The following is a 23,347-nucleotide window of genomic DNA, read 5'->3' as shown; positions in this document are numbered from 1 at the left end:
AGTCACAGCCCTTAAGGCCAAACAACATGCCAGACACACTTCTAATAGGTGACTCCATAGTCAGGCACACTGACATCCCGCTCACCAGACTGAACAAGGAGAGGGTCACAGTAAGCTGCCTGTCGGGAGCTAGAATCCGCCACATAACACAAGCACTCAGGTCACTCCACAGCAAGTACAAATATGACTCAGTCATTGTACATGCCGGTGTGAACGACCTGAGACGTACCTCCCTGGACTACATGAAAAGAGACATAGAGGAGCTCTCTGATTATGTAGCCCAGGCCGGTATGACCCTGACCCTGAGCAGCATCTTACCCTCACCAAGAATGATGCCACAGTACAAAGACAAAATGATCAGTTTTAACAATTGGCTTAATTACTGGTGTCATTCTAAGGGGATCCAGTGTCTGTCTGCTTGGGGTGACATGCTTGACAAGCCACGCTGCTTCCCAAGGGATGGTTTGCACCTGTCACCCCTGGGCTTCCGGATATTGGCCAAGGCTCTTGCCACCCCCATAGTGCCTTTTTTAGGCAAGGTTCAAATGACAAAACTACCTCCCTAGAAAACACAAGTGGAAAAAAACTAAGGGTAATGCTGCTCAATGCCAGAAGTCTAAACCTCAAGATGCACGCCCTCGAAGCCCTCCTCAGTATGGAGAGCAGTGATGTCTGTGCAGTGACTGAAACCTGGTTCAAGGCTCCTGAGAGCACCCCAGCACTATCAGGTTTTACCTCATATCATGCTTTCCGGCCCCAAAACTTGGACCGAACCACAAAAGGAGGGGGAGTATCCATTTTCATCAAAGATACCCACACCTCCAGGTTAGTGGCAACGCACAAAGCATTGGAGACTATCCAGGTGCAACTAACCATAGGCAAAACTGCCTTACAGTTTGTAGCATGCTACAGACCACCCTCCCAAACTCAGGAACCCCACACAGCCTTCCTGAAGACACTGGAGAGTATGAATGTCTCTCCAAATACCATCATTTTGGGAGACTTCAACTACCCAAACATAGACTGGGAACATTACTCAAGCCCCAACACCCTAGCCCAAAGGTTCTTAGAATTCATAAACTCAAATGCAATGGAACAACTAGTTACCATTCCTACAAGAGGAGACAATATACTAGACCTGATCATCACAAACATGGAGACAAAATGCTCCACACCGGAAGTACATCCCTCTTTGGTAAGATCAGACCATAAATTAATCTCACTGGAAATCCACATCCCGGCCCCCACCCCCCCCCAAAAGACCACAGTGAAGAACTTCTCGAAGCAAACTTCACACTTCTTAAGACTGAAGTGGTATCTTTCAAGGCCCCTGGGCCAGTGGAAACCACAATCCACACTGCTGAATCCTTTGCAAATGCCTTCTATGGGCACCTTCAAGAATGCATGGATCATGCAATCCCAAATAAAACCAAGACCCATTCCCCGAAAGGCAGGCGCCTGGTCTGGTGGACCCCAGCCATAAACAAACTTTACAACAGGAGGAGGAAGCTACTACATGACAGAGCAAAATCCCTAAAAGGGAAGGCATCTCTGATCAGTACTAGCAAAAAACTACGATCACTCATAAAATCATCCAAGGCCAACTTTGAGAGAAAAATCGCAAAAGACACAAAAGACAATCACAAGGCCTTCTTTAGCTATGTTAGAAACCTGGGTGGAAACTCCCAGATATGCTCAGAGTTAGTCCAAAATGACACAAAATACACTGAACCCACTGACATCGCCAACATTCTGGCAGACAGGTTCAGTGCAAATCCCCCCCTCCCCCCCAAAAGAAGAAATAACTATCCCAGCAGAGTGTAGCCTCCCTAACATCTCAGATGCCCAGGTGAGAGCTGCCCTCTCTAAAGCTAAAAACACAGCATCAATGGGACTGGATGGTGTCTCCGGCTGTGTGCTACATGAACTCCAAGAGGAACTAAACCCACACATAAGGCTGCTGTTTAATCTTAGCCTTACCACAGGATACGACTCCAAAGAGTGGCGTACGGAAACAGTGGTCCCACTTCACAAAGGCGGTGCTTCTACGGACCCTGGAAATTACCACCCCATAAGCTTGATGAGCCTGGTCTGCAAAGCTATGGAGAGGATCATTATGGAACTCATAAACAAAGACATTGGGGACCTACAGACATTGGATCCTACCCAATTTGGCTTTGTCAAGAGCAGATCCTGCCTTTTGAACTTGGTCGACTTTTTTGAAACAGTCACTAAGGCCATTGATGAGGGTAAGGCAGTTCACACAGCCTACCTTGACCTTGCAAAAGCCTTTGATACAATACCCCACTCGGGCATCATAGACAAACTCACCAGCTTAAATGTAAACCCATATGTCACAAGATGGGTTGCAAACTGGCTCAAGGACAGAACCCACAAGGTCAGAGTTGCTGGAGCTATGTCAGACTCTAAGCCAGTCACAAGCGGTGTCCCACAGGGCTCAGTCCTGGGACCCCTCTTGTTCGGCATTTATTTTTCCGAGATACAGGCAAACATAGGAGGATTGTGGCTGACAAAGTTCGCAGATGACTGCAAACTGGGCGCCATAATTGATACTCCAGCGGACACAAACATCCTTCAGAGAGGCCTCATAGAAATGGATAATTGGTGCCAGAGCCATGGCCTTAAGCTGAACACCAAAAAATGTACAGTCATACCCTTTGGGAAAAACAAGGTACCGACAAATTACCACATAGGAGGTAATCCATTAAGTACGAAAGAGGTAATCAGGGACCTAGGGACCCAGGTTGACAGTAACCTCTCATTTGACACTCACATTGCCAAAGTGGTTAGGAAGACCTTCTATATTGCCCACCTTATCATGAAGGGTTTCACATCTAGATCAAGAGAGGTCATTGTGCCCCTGTACTCTTCTCTTATCAGGCCAATGATTGAGTACAATGCCCCATTTGGGATGTATCTCACCCGACACCTGCAGCAGTTGGAAAGACCCCAAAAGTTCCTCACCAAGAGGATAAAGGGTCTTAAACATATGTCATATGCTGCCCGACTGAAAAAACTCCAGCTCTATTCAGTCGCATACCGACTACTCAGAGGTGATCTGTGCCTGATGTACAAGGCCATGTCCAATCCTGAATTAATGGACATGCTCCACCTCAGAAAATCCAAATCCATCAGAGCCACGAGAACAAGTGACTTAAACCTCAACACAGAAATAAATAGAACGTGCTGGAGGGACAGATTCATAACCCAGAGGCTCCCTACACTCTGGAACAGAATCCCAGTCCATGTTAGGCAGAGCCCCTCTCTGACTCTATTCAAGAAAAATCTCGACGAGTGGATGGGAGATCGTAGGTTTACCCCAGGGGTCATCTCTGTGTCACTACTAGACAGAGGCATAGTAAACTAAACCCTAAAAGGGTGTAGTATTCTCATCCTAAGGGGTGGTGTAAGCCACATACACTCTGGCTAGGCTTATAAATGCCCTAGGGCAGATAGCCTAGTACAAACCTATGAACACAGATTGTGTGTGTACTGGTGTATAGGTGGATGTAATAAGTAACACAGATTGTGCATGTAGGTGTGTATAGGTGGATGTAATAAATAACACAGATTGTGTGTGTACGTGTGCATTGGTGGATGTAATAAGTAACACAGATTGTGTGTGTACGTGCGTATAGGTAGATGTAATACATAACACAGATTGTGCGTGTACGTGTGTATAGGTAGATGTAATACATAACACAGATTGTGTGTGTACGTGTGTATAGGTGGATGTAATAAGTAACACAGATTGTGTGTGTACGTGTGTATAGGTGGATGTAATACATAACACAGATTGTTTGTGTACGTGTGTATAGGTAGATGTAATACATAACACAGATTGTGTGTGTACGTGTGTATAGGTGGATGTAATAAGTAACACAGATTGTGTGTGTACATGTGTATAGGTAGATGTAATACATAACACAGATTGTGTGTGTACGTGTGTATAGGTGGATGTAATAAGTAACACAGATTGTGTGTGTATGTGTGTATAGGTAGATGTAATACATAACACAGATTGTGTGTGTGTGTGTTTGTGTGTGTGTGTGTGTGTGTGTGTGTGTGTGTGTGTGTGTGTGTGTGTGTGTGTGTGTGTGTGTGTGTGTACGTGTGTATAGGTAGATGTAATACATAACACGGATATGTTACATAAACTATCGGGCTCACTGGAAGTCCTAAAGGAGATTATTTTGCTTTCATCTACATTTAAAATATAAATAAATAGTATAAGCACAGTTAAGAATGTGTCTTAAGTGTCTGTTGTTTGGATGCCAGTGTATATGTAGTTAGTTCTTATTAACAAGAGATGTATGCACAGGTACTCATGTATATGTGACAGTAATGTACTAGGTGTGATGTTACCTGTATTGTTAATTACTTTATAGTACATGGAGCACTATGTTTATGCTTCAAAACTGGGTAAAATACAGGCTTGTTAAGTACTGTTGTCTTATATCAGAAAGATGCTAACAAACTTTTGATAAGCAACCCCCATCACTGTTAAGTGCTAGTCTAATACTAGAGAGTAGTTAGTGGTCAGTGCGCACCACAAAAGAAGGTAAGATGTTAAACACTTCAGACATTTTTTTTTAACTCTAAATGATGCATTTAATCACTTCTCACTTCTCTTCTGTGGTGGTCACTCTCACCCTGGCAGTCCTAAGTGTATTAAGGGTCTACTACAAGTGCTCACATGCCATTTGCTCACAACCCACTTACTTAAAAAAAGCAAATTACCTAACTCACACTAGCTACTTAGTCTTACTAACATCCAGTCCTACAAAGCCACACAGCTTGACCAGAAACCTAACTCTAACCTAAAAACATAATTTTCATTGCCTAACCCTGAAACTCCCTTCTCAGTCTCTAACCCTAAAATCCTGCCTTCTGCTCTCCAAACTTAAAATCACCCTTCCTGACTGTCACCCAAATCTACACTCCCATCCCTTCCCACTTTCTAACCATGGCCACTACACTTACCTCACTCAAACTCTGACAATATGTTGGGGTGTGTTGGGGTATGTTGGGGTACACTGCAGCAGCTTGCCTGAACTCGTGTTCAAATTTAAGCACAAGGCAAGCAGCAGCCAACTCAGGCTACACGATGCTTAAGTCCCTGGCTTTGAGAAGGTAGTCTGAGTGCTGGAGACTTGAATGCTTGTTTGTTACAACTTTCAAAACTGTAAAACTCAGCACTACTACACTTGTTTTCCTCTGTAGTTCATGGAAGCAGGTAAAGCTCTGTGCACTGCAAAGAATTATGACTGGGTCTCTCTGATAACAACCTAGGGTGTTAGGTGCTTTTAAAGTTGAGGCATAGCTTCAGTTCTCAAGCTTTGCTCTCATAGTGAGTTTATTTACATCCCTGTCTTAAACTGGTTATGATCACAGACCCAGTCACAATCCTTTCTGTTGAATATGTTGCTGTTATGAGGTATATTTATTAATTAGATGCCATAAACAAGTGCTTTCAAAAAAGATCAGTCCTGTGAGTCGTTCCACAATACTTCTGCAAAGCATTTCTGTTTCCTTTGGTGGCTGGGCTTTGCCCTGTCATAGTTACTTAGGTTTCCTCTTTATATCTCCCTTCCTATTAGAACACCTGTCCAGCTAATTGTCTCCATTCTTGCCCTGCTGCCTTTATATACTCACAGGCTTCCACTTTCCTTTGCGAATATAAATGTAAATAATTATTTAAAATGCATTTGCTCTTTTGCACATATATATATATATATATATATATATATATATATATATATATATATATATGGATGTACTTTTGAAGAACAAATGTTCACTACTTCGAACTTCAAAAGTACACCCACACTAACATGAAAGTGCACTTTCACAAAAGTGCACTTTCGCGAATCCTCTAGACCGAACGGGCTAGAAGTCACAAACCTTAGGGTTAGGGCATGGGTTAAGGTAAGGCGATAGTACGGCTGTCCCCTTACCTTGACCTGTGCCCTAACCCTAAGGTCAGTGACTATCACACCACAGTGGAAGACATTCCAAATCGGGCTATGTCCTCCACTGTAGTGTGATAGTCACGGACCTTAGGGTTAGGGCATGGGTTAGGGTAAAGGGATAGTTAGTAAGGCTATCCCCTTACCTTGACCAGTGCCCTAACCCTAAGGCCCATGACTATCACACCACAGTGGAGGACATAGCCCATTTTTCAATGTCCTCCATTGTGGTGCAGTAGGTTCTAGTGAGCTTGCTTAAACTGCACTTTCGTTAAAATGCACTTTCGCTTAAGTGGGGATGTACTTTCCCATTTCGAAAAAGTGAATTTTTGTTGTAGGAAAGTATACCTATATATATATATATATATATATATATATATATATATATATATATATATATATATATATATACATGTTCAGTTTATCAGGTTGCATTCCCCCTGTGTAACAGAAGCTCTAGAGATAATTAGCCCTTATTCCATTGGCTCCTTACCAAAAGTACAGGAACCAATGCAGAAAGTCTCAACATTTAAACTGTGATCCTGACAAAAAAGCAGTGAATTCCATACTTGGTTGTTTCACTTTTAAGGCATTTTTGTAAGAAGGCTTTAGACCCCTCACATCTTCCACACCCCCACTGCTTATAGAATACTAATTCAAAGACTGTTGTAACTCACTTAGAGTGGTGGTCATGGAATTTGTATATATTTCTCTTATGTGAACTGTAATTTTCACTGTTTTAATGACTGCACTTTTGTACACTTGTCTGTGGCACTGCTTTGTGGGCCAGACAAAATATTAGAAAGATCAACAAAAGAAACTATTGAGTAGCCCTTCTGAATTAGCAGTGTTGTCATCAGCACTCAGAAGATGGAATACCCCAGAAGATGAACCGTTTGTTTCCTGGCAAATCTACAATGTCCAGCCACTTCTCCATGATGGTCTCACAAAAAAGCACTGTACACAGGAAAGTACAGTTGTGTTCACTTACCATAAATGTAGATGTTCGAGTGTATTCACTGTTGCATCATCACACTTGTGTTATCTTGCCAGGGGTAGCCCTCAGTCGGCCCGAATACCAAAGGCTTAGTATTTCTGCATCAGTTGCTGTCACTCCAGGGCTGACATCAGATCATCAGTGGTATAAAAACAGGCAGCCGATGCCATTACATCAGTCTTTCTTGTGGAGGAGCCCAAAGCAGAAGCAGTTTGCACGAGTGCCAGTCATCTGTTACCTGAGTTTTCATTTCCGAAATTGAAGTTGAAGTCTTTTAAAGCTAAGTTCCCCATTGGGGATCCTTTTTTCTTGCTCTACCCAATTTCAGAAAACATTAACAATTGTCTCGCCTGTGGAAAGCAAATACCACACCGAGATTTCCACTCTTACTGCGTCACCTGTTTAGCCCCAGACCACAACGTCCCTTGCTGTCGGTTTTGTGCTTTGTTAAACACCCGAACTATACATCATCGGGCTCTTATCATAGCTAAGTCCTTTCGCTCTCAATCTCCATATTCCGAAATGGCTTCGGTAAGCCATCCCACTACCAATCTTCTGAAAAAACATAAGGATAAAGACAGAGACAGACCACACAGGTCCAAAACTGCCGACAATGCTATCGGTAAGCTAGTCGCTAGTTCGCTGGTGCTTAGTGAGGTGCTTTCCAGCCCTTGATGCCCACTTCGATGGAGTCGCAGGCCACTATCAAGACCTGTTCAGAGTCTGGTATGCTGCGAGACTCTTCTTTGACTACAGAACCTGCGGAGGTCTCTACCCTTGGATGGGTCCGGAACTGCTGTGCAGGTACCGGCTTCTAACAAAGTTCTTTGCACTACTGATATTCGACACAAACCAACGACTTCTTTCACGTCTTCTGTTCTTTCTAAAACTACTGAATTTCTAAGGCCCAGAGTACAAACTACACCTGCTTCCTTGCCTCAATCTCAGATGCTTAAAATGGTGAAAGACCTTATCATGCTTATTAGGGGAAACCAGCCTACCCCTGCTAAAAGGGAAAGAGACTTTTCCCCAGCAGCCTTATCTGACCAAGTGTCCGACGACTGAGGTTTCTGATTATGAAGACATGCCCTTATCTGCTTATGAGGATTCAGATGCAGAGGAATCCATTCCTTCTACCTCTCCTCCAGAGGATTTTTCTTTTGGTGAAACCCTACATATCTTGAGAGAGCATTTCAATTGGGAATGCCAGGATTATCCACAGTCTAAAAAGAGACTCAGGGAAATTTTTAGATTTACCACAGGACAGACCCTTAGCTATTCCTCTTGTTCTTGATGTTGTGGATGATGTTTTTATAGAATCCAGTCTAACTCCTGATACTCTACCTCCTGCTCCCAGGAAACCTGACAGGTACTACAGAGTCCCTGACTCACACAAATTCATTTTCAAAAATCCTACTGCTGACCCAGAGGTCACCTCCCAAGGACCTAAGGGAAAAAAAGCAACCCCAGCTAAGAATCCCACCCCCTCGGCCAGGGATTCCCAAGCTTTAGACAGATGGGGTATAAAAGTATAGACTTCTGCAACTTTTGCCATTAGAGCATTAAATTGTCAGTTCCACATGCTGAAATACCAGCAACATACTATGGAACTTATTAAACAAAAACTATCTACCTTCACTAACTGTGCAGAAAATACAGAATTACAGGAGCTTATGCATTCTGCAAGCCCAGTTAGTAAGCATACCCAACAATGTGGCTTTGACGCCCTAGAAGCATCCTGCAGGGCAGCAGTCACAGGTTCTGTACTTAGAAGGCATGCTTGGCTTAAATAACAGACCTTGCCAGACCACGTAAAATCAAAATTATTGGACGCACCATTGAACAAAGACAATCTGTTTGGCATCACAGCAGAAGAGGTTTTAAAAAAGATGGAAGAAAATGCTAAGTCTATGCAGACAGTTAAAGATTTTATTGCAATTCCAGCCTCAAGTATTCACTAGGCATTGTCCCTCAAAACATTGGTCCTTTCCAGCCCCCTCAAGGCCACCTCAGACTAGACCTAGGGGAAGGAGACCCCCTCCCTCCCAGACAACATTCTCAGGGTATGCAGAGATCTAAGCAATGGACTACCTCCACTTCTAAAACAGGGAGTGCTAAGCCACCCCCCCTTATGGAAAGAATTCACAATGAATTTTCAACTCCACCTATAACCTTTGCCCACCTGTTTGTGCCGCTAGGAGGAAAACTTGCCTCCCATGCAAAAAACTGGGCCTCCATTACCAACAATCGATGGGTCCTCAACATAGTGTCCCAGGGGTACAAATTTTATTTCCACAAAATGCCAACCCCAAAAGGGTTCCTAGAGCTTCCTCCAAACGAGTGGGAAGAGGCACAAAACCCAAGTTCATTCCCTGATCTCCATGAGGGCAATTCAGCCTGTACCTGCAGACCAGATAGGCCAAGGTTTCTATTCCAGACTTTTCCCTGGTGCCCAGAAAAGAGGGCACCTGGTGCCCAGTACTAGATCTATCCATTCTAAATACCTTCCTGGTGGTAGCAAAATTCAAAATTCTCACCCTCCAGCAGCTTCTTCCCATGCTATCCAAGATGCCTAGTTAGCCACCCTAGACCTAAAAGAGGCCTATCTGAACATTCCAATCAGAGACTCTTGCAGGAAATATCTACATTTCAGGGCAGGATCTGTGCATTATCAGTTATCTGCACTTCCCTTTGGCTTATCCACTGCTCCCAGAGTTTTGACAAAATGCCTGGTTCCAGCCACTGCTTTTTGCAGACAAAGAAATATTCAAATTTACCCCTACTTGGACTGCCTGGTTCAGGCAGACAGTCAGGAAAAGCTGTTACAGCACCTGACATGTGTAAAAGATCTACTGACCTCACTGGGGTACACTATAAATGAAAAGAAATCCAAACTAGTTCCCAGTCAGAAAATTGTATTCCTTTGAACAAGCCTGGACACAGCATCCCAGATGGCATTCCTTACTCCAGAAAAACAAGCCTACCTGACAGGCTACTTCTCTCAACTAGCCACCAGATCCCAGTTATCCGCAAGGAAAATCCTGCAAGCTCTAGGGTTCATGGCCTCCTGCATTCTACTCATTCCATATGCCAGACTGCATATGAGGAAACTTCAGTGGTACCTAAAAAGCCTTTGGTGTCAATATTCTCAGGATCTGGAAACTATTATACCTATGATACCTTGTCTAAGGAAAGATTTTCTTTGGTGGGCAGCAGCATACAACCACAACAAGGGACTTCCCTTTTCACAACCCTACGTTGTCCAGACCCTAACCACAGATGCATCAGACTATGCATGGGGTACACACCTGGACGGCAGGTGCATTCAGGGCCAATGGAGCCCAAATCAAATTCATCTGCACACGAAGAACATTGTCTGCTCCTGAATAACACTGGGTAAGATTTCCCTGTGTTCTCACAGATGCAGACAGACATAGGGAAACTATTGTGAGGACAAATAAAGCTAACAGCTTATCCACTAGGTGAACAATCTAACAAACTTAATGAACAAGCCTAGTAGCCTTCAAAACCTCCCTAAAACAACATCTAAATAATTCATGGCTGTGCTTCTGCTCTGCCCCTGACTAACCTCATGTCTGCTTTCTCTCCCTGTCTGGTCTTCTCTAAGTTAACCTTCTCACCTCATCTCTTTCATACATACAATCACTGCTCGAGATAACAGACCTGTTTCTGCTCTCCCCATTTTGTACACTCTCTTACCTCTTTCTTCCCACAGTGCTTTCTCTATTCTATATTAACATGGTAGCTCTTCAATATTCGTACCACTGCCTAACTATAAAAAGAACTGGGAAACATCAGCCAGTGACACTATGAAAGAATGTACTGTACTTACGTCCTATGTCTATGAGGGAAAGAATACTATAAAGAGAACTGGGAAACATCAGCTAGTGACACTATGAAAGAATGTACTGTACTTACATCCTATGTCTATGAGGAAAAGAATGAACTTTATCGTTTATATGTTGGATGTTTCTTGTGTAGTTAAATGCTGAGATATCTGTTTCTCCACACGAGTCTGGAACAACTTTCCTCTGTATTAAGGTAAGAGGTTGTACTAGGTATACGATGGCCTGCACTTGGAGCTTTTCTCCCTGGGCCTCCACTGAAAACAGGTTCTTTTTGACCCAGACAGACTTTCCCGGTAAACAAATGTAAAATAAATAGATAATAAATAAACAAAGCTGTGCCTTTGTACACTATTAAATCTGTTTCTGTGTAACTGACAAACACTTGGATCATTTTATTTTTAGTAAAAATGCATGCTCACCCTGCTGTTTGCATTCACCATCCCTTTGCCTTCTTTTTCTTCAACTGGTTTCTTGCTTGAGAGGGTCTTCCCTTCTGCCTGCACTGCCTTTCCATTTCTGTCTAAAGCTGCTTCATCTTCAGTAGCAGACATTGTATCTTTAGGTAATGGGGGCCTTGGAGGAACATCTTCTGAGTCCTATTGTTGTTATAGTTGTGTATTTCAAAGACAAGAATTACAAAACATGTAAATGTCACATCTGTAAGACATTAAGGGTTAACAGCTGAAATTTAAGGTATGCATTGTACCTACTTATAATTGTTACCAATTTATTGCAACAACCTGTCAGTTTATTGAAGTATCTAAACTTTTACTTTTTTCTTCCTGATTACACAATTTTGTACTTGAACATTCATACCTGGATGTTGGACAAATACTTCATTAGTTTCACTGTTTCTTAGTGTAAGCTCCATGCTGGGTGTGAAAATGGTCTGGTGAGATGCATGCTCTACCCTGGTAATCAAATTCAAATAAATAAAAAAGCAAATCTGATAAGAAATATCTTTCTGAGTAGCAGTCTGAAAGTAGGCCATTTTAAGTGGCACTACCAGATGCAAAGATCATGACAAGACAGACATCTCCGCGATCAGTCACAATGAAAGAGAAGTTTGTTTCCAAAACTAGTACTATAACTATCCAATGAAAACCAAATTCCTGGCAGTTTCTTTCTAAATTCTGTTCTAAATCAGTTTTGCAAAGGTGTATTGTCTTATAAAAATTAAGACTGTTATTTTTAGGGAGATCTACTAACGGCAGAAAAGAATCAGTCTGCTGTGAAAGAGACATGTGTAAAGATTGGGTGAAGATAGATGAAGGCTGCCAGCCTAGCCAGACAGGATTTTATAGATAATTCTATAATTTGTAAATATGAATGGTGAACTACAGACTTGTTTTCTTAATTGAAAGAATATGCTGTGAAATGCTGAACTTAAAACAATGTAGCAACATTGCACTTTGCTGTAAAGAAAGCTAAGTCAAGCATTTATTTTCTATCCTTTGAAGTTAGAGTTATTTCATGCCTGTTCCTTTGAAGTTAGAATTTGGAGTCGATGAGTCTGGAGTGAAGCATCCTGCCTATTGTTTTAACTTAATGAATAATTACTAGAGTTTACATGTGGAATGTCTTTTATTGATGTAGTTTCCTGCAGGTGCAAGATAACAATTATGTAGTATCTGTTAGCCTGGGAACACCAGGAAAGTATAAAAAGAAATGATTTAATGGGAACAATGACTGCAATATCAATTTAAACAGAGAGAATCAGAAGGCATACAGCATTTTTGTCTTGATCATCCAACTCACAGCACTGTCTTGCTCATATGTAAGTTATTTTAGACTTGTGTTTTCTTTTAGAAATAGCTAGGAACTAGAAAGATTAGACTAAGTGTTTTTCTGTGATGTCAGAACTGTACTACTGATTTATTTTAAGTAGTTCTGTGTGATCTCTGAACTCTTGACTAGCACTGTGTAGTAGAAAGTATTGTCTTGTGGTTTTAATTATTTATTATTAAATATTTTCAACTAGCACTGTGTAGTAGAAAGTATTGTCTTGTGGTTTTAATTATTTATTATTAAATATTTTCAAAACCCTTTTAACTGTAGCTGTTTTGTGTAGAGATAATTTAAGCTCTTTAGAGTACTTGTATGCCTTTGGTAAAATTGTACAAAGCCACTCCTATAGCTTTAACCCTGGGTTATACTACCAATTGGATAATAATATTGCACAGTAATAATTGGACACCCTTTTAAGGGCCTTTGAGTAGCTGATAAATATTAGCTGGGTTGTGGCAGGTGATACTACCATAAAGTCTGGGTAATAGGGGCACAGCTGGAGAACCTGTGCCAGCCTTTCCCAGGAGTGTCTGCAGGGTTGTATAAACTCTTATCTCAAAGTGTGTGTGTGTGTGTGTGTGTGTGTGTGTGTGTGTGTGTGTGTGTGTGTGTGTGTGTGTGTGTGTGTGTGTGTGTGCCAGCTACTTGGGCAGGGACACGAAGCACTGGTTGGACAGAGAGTGTGCTGGAGATTTTAGCTTGCCCAGCTGGCTGAGATCTGGACCATATAGCTGTACCAGTGGGGAGTCTTATTGGGGACCTGGAGAGCAAGGGAGCAACCAGCCCTGGACTGACTGTGATCTCTGTGTGCTCTTAAGGGAAATTGCACTTTACTGTGTGTATTTGTTATTCTTTCCTCATATATGAGACACCCTCTCTGGTGTTAGTGGTGAGGATTGAGGCTCCTTGATTGCTGGGCCAGGGCACGGGTGTCACAACATGCTGTACCCTGTAAGAAGGCATACTTCTACAAGTGTGATATGACCAAGAAACCATTTCTGACAGAAGGAAGCCATGAGCTTTCCAAGTGATTTCATAAATGTTGTTGGCACATAAACATATGCCACCCTTACCCCAGTCTTTCCCTTTCATTCTATTGCTCCTTACCACTACCTACTCAGCACTGCCATTCTTTTCCAGTCTATTTGCTTCCTCTTCTCATTTTTAAATAAGCTCTGCTTTTAAGTTAACTATGTCTGTAACTTCCTTCCTGAACAAGAAGAGTATCTTTTTCTTTCTGTCTTGCCCTGATGCTTTCCAGCTCTCTTAATTTTATCCGACAGCTCTACATCCAAATGTTCTGTCATGAGACTGGTTTGTTTTAGTCACCTTCTCTCAGTGATTTACCCTATATCTCCAGCATAAGCTTCTGACTCCCACTCAGTATGGTTTCCGCCTTAACCATAGCACAACTACTGCCCTCCTATCATTTACACATGCAATCTCTGAGGCCTGTGACAACAACCAACTCATATCCTGTCTCTTTCTCGACCTATTCAATACTTTTGATACAGTCTCTCATCTCACCCTATACTGCTAACCAAACTGGCTAATCTCAACCTATCTCCTACCTCCCTAGCTTGGTTCTCTAGCTATCTCTCTTGTAGGCAGCAATCTGTCAGATGGTTCTCATCCTGCTCTCATTATATTCCAAGACCATCCGATGTCCCACAAAGTTCCATCTTGGGTGCCCTCCTGTTTAATGTATTCACTAATGAACTACACACATCTTGCCAACAATCCCCCCTCATCCAATATGCAGATGACTCAACTCTCATCTCCACCTCCAGTAACATCTCTGAACTCCTTACTCAAACCCAAAATACCTTTCTATCCACTGAATAATGGCTTTCTGACAATCTACTCATCCTTACCACTAAAAAGACCAAACTCTTGCTCTTTGTCCCCCATTCCCTCTCTCATCACAAATCTGCTTTCACTATTACATCCTCCAGTAACCCTATTATAAAACCCAAACCTCACACAAAGCTTTTACGTGTCATCATTGATGATGAATTTAAGTTTAACCTTCACTTATTTGAATGTATTAAAAAAACTCCCCACAAACTAGGCTTACTATATCACAACAAACAATTCCTAAACTCCAATGCCAGACTCCCCCTGGCTCAGGGACTTCTCCCCCCCCTCTTCTATATGCTACCCCAATTCTAACTAATATTCAGTCCACAACCTTGCTCAAACATACCACAAAATAGCTCAATTCATTATGAACTCTCCTTACAACTCACACCACTGTCTAGCACTAAAGTGCTCTTCAATGGCTTGAACTCCCCCAACAACTCTTTATATCACAATTTCAAATATTACACACCATACTATACAAACCATCATCATGCCCTGCTCTATCCTCCCTCGTATCACCCTCCACCCCATCTCGGACCCTGCTTACCTCTAACCAACAACTTTTAGATATTTACCATCCAAAAAAAATTGTGGGTAAACTCCTGTATAAATGCTCTGTTGTCCAACCTTGGAGCAAACTTCCTTTAACCATTCGCTCCATTATCCATCCACTACACTTTAAAAAATAATTACAGCTTCTGAACACCAAGACTTGCCCCTGCCATGACCCAACCTAAACTCCACTACTCTTTCGTTTCATATCACCACCACTTGAAAATGTACAATACTCTCCCCCCTATTTTTAAGTTTGTACCTACTATGTGTTTTACCTGGTTAATTCATCCTCTCCATAGTGAAGACTTGAATATTTTGATGTATATATTGTTTATCTCTTTGTTTTTAACTTTGTAGGTTTTAATTTTTGGACTCTAAGTTTGTACTATCCTGAAGTGTGAATTATTATATGTACTGTTATTGTTTTTGAGTGTGAAGTTTAATATGAAATTTCTTTGTAATCTGGAGCTTTTCTCCTCGGGCCTCCACTGAAAAAGGGATACTGGCCCAGTTGAACCAACCCGGATAAGAAATGTCAATAAATAAAATAAATAAATAAAGGCGACTCATTTGCATGTGCCTCATCTTACTGAAGACTAACCCTGACACTTTATATTCTCATCACTGTTTGTGTCCTTCCCCACATTCCTAAAACCTAGCAGGTCCTGCACTCTGCTATCCATAATCGGATCCAGGCTTGTCAATATTAGATTCACAGTATTGTCTCCATCTCCCTACTACATACTGAAGCCCACCATGATTGCAAATTTGAATTCCATGGGTAAAGGCATGCCACAGTGCTCTGCTATAAAACATCACCACTATGAATTCCATAGGTAAAGGCACACCACAGTGCTCTGCTATAAAACATCACCACAATGAATTCCATAAGTAAAGGCACACCACAGTGCTCTGCTTTAAAACATTTATTTTATTTATTTTACATTTGTTAACCGGGAAGGTCTAGCTGAGCATAGCCCATTTCCAGTGGAGGCCCGGGGAGAAAAGATCCAGGTAATACATTGGCAAATTACACATATGCACACATCTGTTCTTATCAGTTTAATATATGCTATGTCCCTTATCTGGGGACCATTAACTAAAAAGATTTTGGGACAGGGAGATGGAATAGGGGCTTGCTCCATCCACTCCATGCATCAACCTGGTATTGCAGTACTTCCAGGAATGGTGCACCCACTCCAACACATATCACCACGATGAATTCCACAGGAAAAGGTACACCATCATGCTCTACTATAAAACATCACCACTATGAATTCCAAAGGTAAAGGCACACCACAATGCTCTGCTATAAAACATCACCACTATGAATTAAATGGGTAAAGGCACACCACAATGCTCTGTATAAAACATCACCACTATGAATTCCATGGGTAAAGGCACACCACAATGCCCTGCTATAAAACATCACCACTATGAATTCCATGGGTAAAAACACACCACAATGCTCTGCTATAAAACATCACCACCATGAAGTCCATGGGTAAAGATACACCACAATGCCCTGCTACAAAACATCACCACTATGAATTCCATGGGTAAAAACACACCACAATGCTCTGCTATAAAACATCACAACCATGAAGTCCATGGGGAAAGGTACACCATAATGCTCTGCTAGAAAACATCACCACTATAAATTAAATGGGTAAAGGCAAACCACAATGCTCTGCTATAAAACATCACCACTATGAATTCCATGGGTAAAGGCACACCACAATGCCCTGCTATAAAACATGACCACTATGAATTCCATGGGTAAAAACACACCACAATGCTCTGCTATAAAACATCACCACCATGAAGTCCATGGGTAAAGGTACACCACAATGCCCTGCTACAAAACATCACCACTATGAATTCCATAGGTAAAAACACACCACAATGCTCTGCTATAAAACATCACCACCATGAAGTCCATGGGTATAGGTACACCACAATGCTCTGCTAGAAAACATCACCACTATAAATTAAATGGGAAAAGGCAAACCACAATGCTCTGCTATAAAACATCACCACTATGAATTCAATGGGTAAAGGCACACCACAATGCTCTGCTATAAAACATCAACATTATGAATTTCATGGGCAAAGGGACACCACACTGCTCTGCTATAAAACATCACCACTATGAATTCCATGGGTAAAGGCACACCACAATGCTCTGCTATAAGACATCACCACTATGAATTCCATGGGTAAAGGCACACCACAATGCTGTGCTATAAAACATCACCACTATGAATTCCATGGGTAAAGGCACACCACAATGCTCTGCTATAAAACATCACCACTATGAATTCCATGGGTAAAGGCACACCACAATGCTCTGCTATAAAATATCACCACTATGAATTCCATGGGTAAAGGCACACCACAATGCTCTGCTATAAAACATCACCACTATGAATTCCATGGGTAAAGGCACACCACAATGCTCTGCTATAAAACATCACCACTATGAATTCCATGGGTAAAGGCACACCACAATGCTCTGCTATAAAACATCACCACTATGAATTCCATGGGTAAAGGCACACCACAATGCTCTGCTATAAAACATCACCACTATGAATTCCATGGGTAAAGGCACACCACAATGCTCTGCTATAAAACATCACCACTATGAATTCCATGGGTAAAGGCACACCACAATGCTCTGCTATAAAACATCACCACTATGAATTCCATGGGTAAAGGCACACCACAATGCTCTGCTATAAAACATCACCACTATGAATTCCATGGGTAAAGGCACACCACAATGCTCTGCTATAAAACATCACCACTATGAATTCCATGGGTAAAGGCACACCACAATGCTCTGCTATAAAACATCACCACTATGAATTCCATGGGTAAAGGCACACCACAATGCTCTGCTATAAAACATCACCACTATGAATTCCATGGGTAAAGGCACACCACAATGCTCTGCTATAAAACATCACCACTATGAATTCCATGGGTAAAGGCACACCACAATGCTCTGCTATAAAACATCACCACTATGAATTCCATGGGTAAAGGCACACCACAATGCTCTGCTATAAAACATCACCACTATGAATTCCATGGGTAAAGGCACACCACAATGCTCTGCTATAAAACATCACCACTATGAATTCCATGGGTAAAGGCACACCACAATGCTCTGCTATAAAACATCACCACTATGAATTCCATGGGTAAAGGCACACCACAATGCTCTGCTATAAAACATCACCACTATGAATTCCATGGGTAAAGGCACACCACAATGCTCTGCTATAAAACATCACCACTATGAATTCCATGGGTAAAGGCACACCACAATGCTCTGCTATAAAACATCACCACTATGAATTCCATGGGTAAAGGCACACCACAATGCTCTGCTATAAAACATCACCACTATGAATTCCATGGGTAAAGGCACACCACAATGCTCTGCTATAAAACATCACCACTATGAATTCCATGGGTAAAGGCACACCACAATGCTCTGCTATAAAACATCACCACTATGAATTCCATGGGTAAAGGCACACCACAATGCTCTGCTATAAAACATCACCACTATGAATTCCATGGGTAAAGGCACACCACAATGCTCTGCTATAAAACATCACCACTATGAATTCCATGGGTAAAGGCACACCACAATGCTCTGCTATAAAACATCACCACTATGAATTCCATGGGTAAAGGCACACCACAATGCTCTGCTATAAAACATCACCACTATGAATTCCATGGGTAAAGGCACACCACAATGCTCTGCTATAAAACATCACCACTATGAATTCCATGGGTAAAGGCACACCACAATGCTCTGCTATAAAACATCACCACTATGAATTCCATGGGTAAAGGCACACCACAATGCTCTGCTATAAAACATCACCACTATGAATTCCATGGGTAAAGGCACACCACAATGCTCTGCTATAAAACATCACCACTATGAATTCCATGGGTAAAGGCACACCACAATGCTCTGCTATAAAACATCACCACTATGAATTCCATGGGTAAAGGCACACCACAATGCTCTGCTATAAAACATCACCACTATGAATTCCATGGGTAAAGGCACACCACAATGCTCTGCTATAAAACATCACCACTATGAATTCCATGGGTAAAGGCACACCACAATGCTCTGCTATAAAACATCACCACTATGAATTCCATGGGTAAAGGCACACCACAATGCTCTGCTATAAAACATCACCACTATGAATTCCATGGGTAAAGGCACACCACAATGCTCTGCTATAAAACATCACCACTATGAATTCCATGGGTAAAGGCACACCACAATGCTCTGCTATAAAACATCACCACTATGAATTCCATGGGTAAAGGCACACCACAATGCTCTGCTATAAAACATCACCACTATGAATTCCATGGGTAAAGGCACACCACAATGCTCTGCTATAAAACATCACCACTATGAATTCCATGGGTAAAGGCACACCACAATGCTCTGCTATAAAACATCACCACTATGAATTCCATGGGTAAAGGCACACCACAATGCTCTGCTATAAAACATCACCACTATGAATTCCATGGGTAAAGGCACACCACAATGCTCTGCTATAAAACATCACCACTATGAATTCCATGGGTAAAGGCACACCACAATGCTCTGCTATAAAACATCACCACTATGAATTCCATGGGTAAAGGCACACCACAATGCTCTGCTATAAAACATCACCACTATGAATTCCATGGGTAAAGGCACACCACAATGCTCTGCTATAAAACATCACCACTATGAATTCCATGGGTAAAGGCACACCACAATGCTCTGCTATAAAACATCACCACTATGAATTCCATGGGTAAAGGCACACCACAATGCTCTGCTATAAAACATCACCACTATGAATTCCATGGGTAAAGGCACACCACAATGCTCTGCTATAAAACATCACCACTATGAATTCCATGGGTAAAGGCACACCACAATGCTCTGCTATAAAACATCACCACTATGAATTCCATGGGTAAAGGCACACCACAATGCTCTGCTATAAAACATCACCACTATGAATTCCATGGGTAAAGGCACACCACAATGCTCTGCTATAAAACATCACCACTATGAATTCCATGGGTAAAGGCACACCACAATGCTCTGCTATAAAACATCACCACTATGAATTCCATGGGTAAAGGCACACCACAATGCTCTGCTATAAAACATCACCACTATGAATTCCATGGGTAAAGGCACACCACAATGCTCTGCTATAAAACATCACCACTATGAATTCCATGGGTAAAGGCACACCACAATGCTCTGCTATAAAACATCACCACTATGAATTCCATGGGTAAAGGCACACCACAATGCTCTGCTATAAAACATCACCACTATGAATTCCATGGGTAAAGGCACACCACAATGCTCTGCTATAAAACATCACCACTATGAATTCCATGGGTAAAGGCACACCACAATGCTCTGCTATAAAACATCACCACTATGAATTCCATGGGTAAAGGCACACCACAATGCTCTGCTATAAAACATCACCACTATGAATTCCATGGGTAAAGGCACACCACAATGCTCTGCTATAAAACATCACCACTATGAATTCCATGGGTAAAGGCACACCACAATGCTCTGCTATAAAACATCACCACTATGAATTCCATGGGTAAAGGCACACCACAATGCTCTGCTATAAAACATCACCACTATGAATTCCATGGGTAAAGGCACACCACAATGCTCTGCTATAAAACATCACCACTATGAATTCCATGGGTAAAGGCACACCACAATGCTCTGCTATAAAACATCACCACTATGAATTCCATGGGTAAAGGCACACCACAATGCTCTGCTATAAAACATCACCACTATGAATTCCATGGGTAAAGGCACACCACAATGCTCTGCTATAAAACATCACCACTATGAATTCCATGGGTAAAGGCACACCACAATGCTCTGCTATAAAACATCACCACTATGAATTCCATGGGTAAAGGCACACCACAATGCTCTGCTATAAAACATCACCACTATGAATTCCATGGGTAAAGGCACACCACAATGCTCTGCTATAAAACATCACCACTATGAATTCCATGGGTAAAGGCACACCACAATGCTCTGCTATAAAACATCACCACTATGAATTCCATGGGTAAAGGCACACCACAATGCTCTGCTATAAAACATCACCACTATGAATTCCATGGGTAAAGGCACACCACAATGCTCTGCTATAAAACATCACCACTATGAATTCCATGGGTAAAGGCACACCACAATGCTCTGCTATAAAACATCACCACTATGAATTCCATGGGTAAAGGCACACCACAATGCTCTGCTATAAAACATCACCACTATGAATTCCATGGGTAAAGGCACACCACAATGCTCTGCTATAAAACATCACCACTATGAATTCCATGGGTAAAGGCACACCACAATGCTCTGCTATAAAACATCACCACTATGAATTCCATGGGTAAAGGCACACCACAATGCTCTGCTATAAAACATCACCACTATGAATTCCATGGGTAAAGGCACACCACAATGCTCTGCTATAAAACATCACCACTATGAATTCCATGGGTAAAGGCACACCACAATGCTCTGCTATAAAACATCACCACTATGAATTCCATGGGTAAAGGCACACCACAATGCTCTGCTATAAAACATCACCACTATGAATTCCATGGGTAAAGGCACACCACAATGCTCTGCTATAAAACATCACCACTATGAATTCCATGGGTAAAGGCACACCACAATGCTCTGCTATAAAACATCACCACTATGAATTCCATGGGTAAAGGCACACCACAATGCTCTGCTATAAAACATCACCACTATGAATTCCATGGGTAAAGGCACACCACAATGCTCTGCTATAAAACATCACCACTATGAATTCCATGGGTAAAGGCACACCACAATGCTCTGCTATGAAACATCACCACTATGAATTCAATGGGTAAAGGCACACCACAATGCTCTGCTATAAAACTTCACCACTATGAATTCCATGGGTAAAGGCACACCACAATGCTATGCTATAAAAATCACCACTATGAATTCCATGGGTAAAGGCACACCACAATGCTCTGCTATAAAACATCACCACTATGAATTCCATGGGTAAAGGCACACCACAATGCTCTGCTATAAAACATCACCACTATGAATTCCATGGGTAAAGGCACACCACAATGCTCTGCTATAAAACATCACCACTATGAATTCCATGGGTAAAGGCACACCACAATGCTCTGCTATAAAACATCACCACTATGAATTCCATGGGTAAAGGCACACCACAATGCTCTGCTATAAAACATCACCACTATGAATTCCATGGGTAAAGGCACACCACAATGCTCTGCTATAAAACATCACCACTATGAATTCCATGGGTAAAGGCACACCACAATGCTCTGCTATAAAACATCACCACTATGAATTCCATGGGTAAAGGCACACCACAATGCTCTGCTATAAAACATCACCACTATGAATTCCATGGGTAAAGGCACACCACAATGCTCTGCTATAAAACATCACCCCTATGAATTCCATGGGTAAAGGAAAAGGCACACCACAATGCTCTGCTATAAAACATCACCACTATGAATTCCATGGGTAAAGGCACACCACAATGCTCTGCTATAAAACATCACCACTATGAATTCCATGGGTAAAGGCACACCACAATGCTCTGCTATAAAACATCACCACTATGAATTCCATGGGTAAAGGCACACCACAATGCTCTGCTATAAAACATCACCACTATGAATTCCATGGGTAAAGGCACACCACAATGCTCTGCTATAAAACATCACCACTATGAATTCCATGGGTAAAGGCACACCACAATGCTCTGCTATAAAACATCACCACTATGAATTCCATGGGTAAAGGCACACCACAATGCTCTGCTATAAAACATCACCACTATGAATTCCATGGGTAAAGGCACACCACAATGCTCTGCTATAAAACATCACCACTATGAATTCCATGGGTAAAGGCACACCACAATGCTCTGCTATAAAACATCACCACTATGAATTCCATGGGTAAAGGCACACCACAATGCTCTGCTATAAAACATCACCACTATGAATTCCATGGGTAAAGGCACACCACAATGCTCTGCTATAAAACATCACCACTATGAATTCCATGGGTAAAGGCACACCACAATGCTCTGCTATAAAACATCACCACTATGAATTCCATGGGTAAAGGCACA

General features: G+C 41.9%; 1 protein-coding gene and 1 non-coding gene across 7 annotated transcripts in view; one reads left to right on the top strand and one right to left on the bottom strand.

Annotated features, from left to right (window-relative positions):
- PLEKHA4 (pleckstrin homology domain containing A4) overlaps positions 1-23,347 on the bottom strand; it is a 2,050,101-nt gene that overhangs the window by 271,199 nt on the left and 1,755,555 nt on the right. For 5 of the 6 annotated variants that reach the window (XM_044059472.1, XM_044059474.1, XM_044059476.1 and 2 more), the window contains one exon: positions 11,276-11,452. The exons of the other annotated variant lie outside the window; for it this stretch is intronic. In XM_044059472.1, coding sequence (XP_043915407.1) covers positions 11,276-11,452 — 177 coding nt within the window. The remainder of the gene's footprint in view (positions 1-11,275; positions 11,453-23,347) is intronic. 6 annotated transcript variants of the gene reach the window in all.
- Positions 16,080-16,261, top strand: LOC122791902. Its single transcript, XR_006363248.1, has one exon. It is a non-coding gene; the product is annotated as a U2 spliceosomal RNA (small nuclear RNA).

This window comes from Protopterus annectens, chromosome 17.part0 (genome assembly GCF_019279795.1).
Source record: "Protopterus annectens isolate FY-2018-M chromosome 17.part0, PAN1.0, whole genome shotgun sequence".
NCBI classification, from domain to species: Eukaryota; Metazoa; Chordata; order Ceratodontiformes; family Protopteridae; genus Protopterus; species Protopterus annectens.
This window is presented reverse-complemented; position numbering and strand designations above follow the sequence as displayed.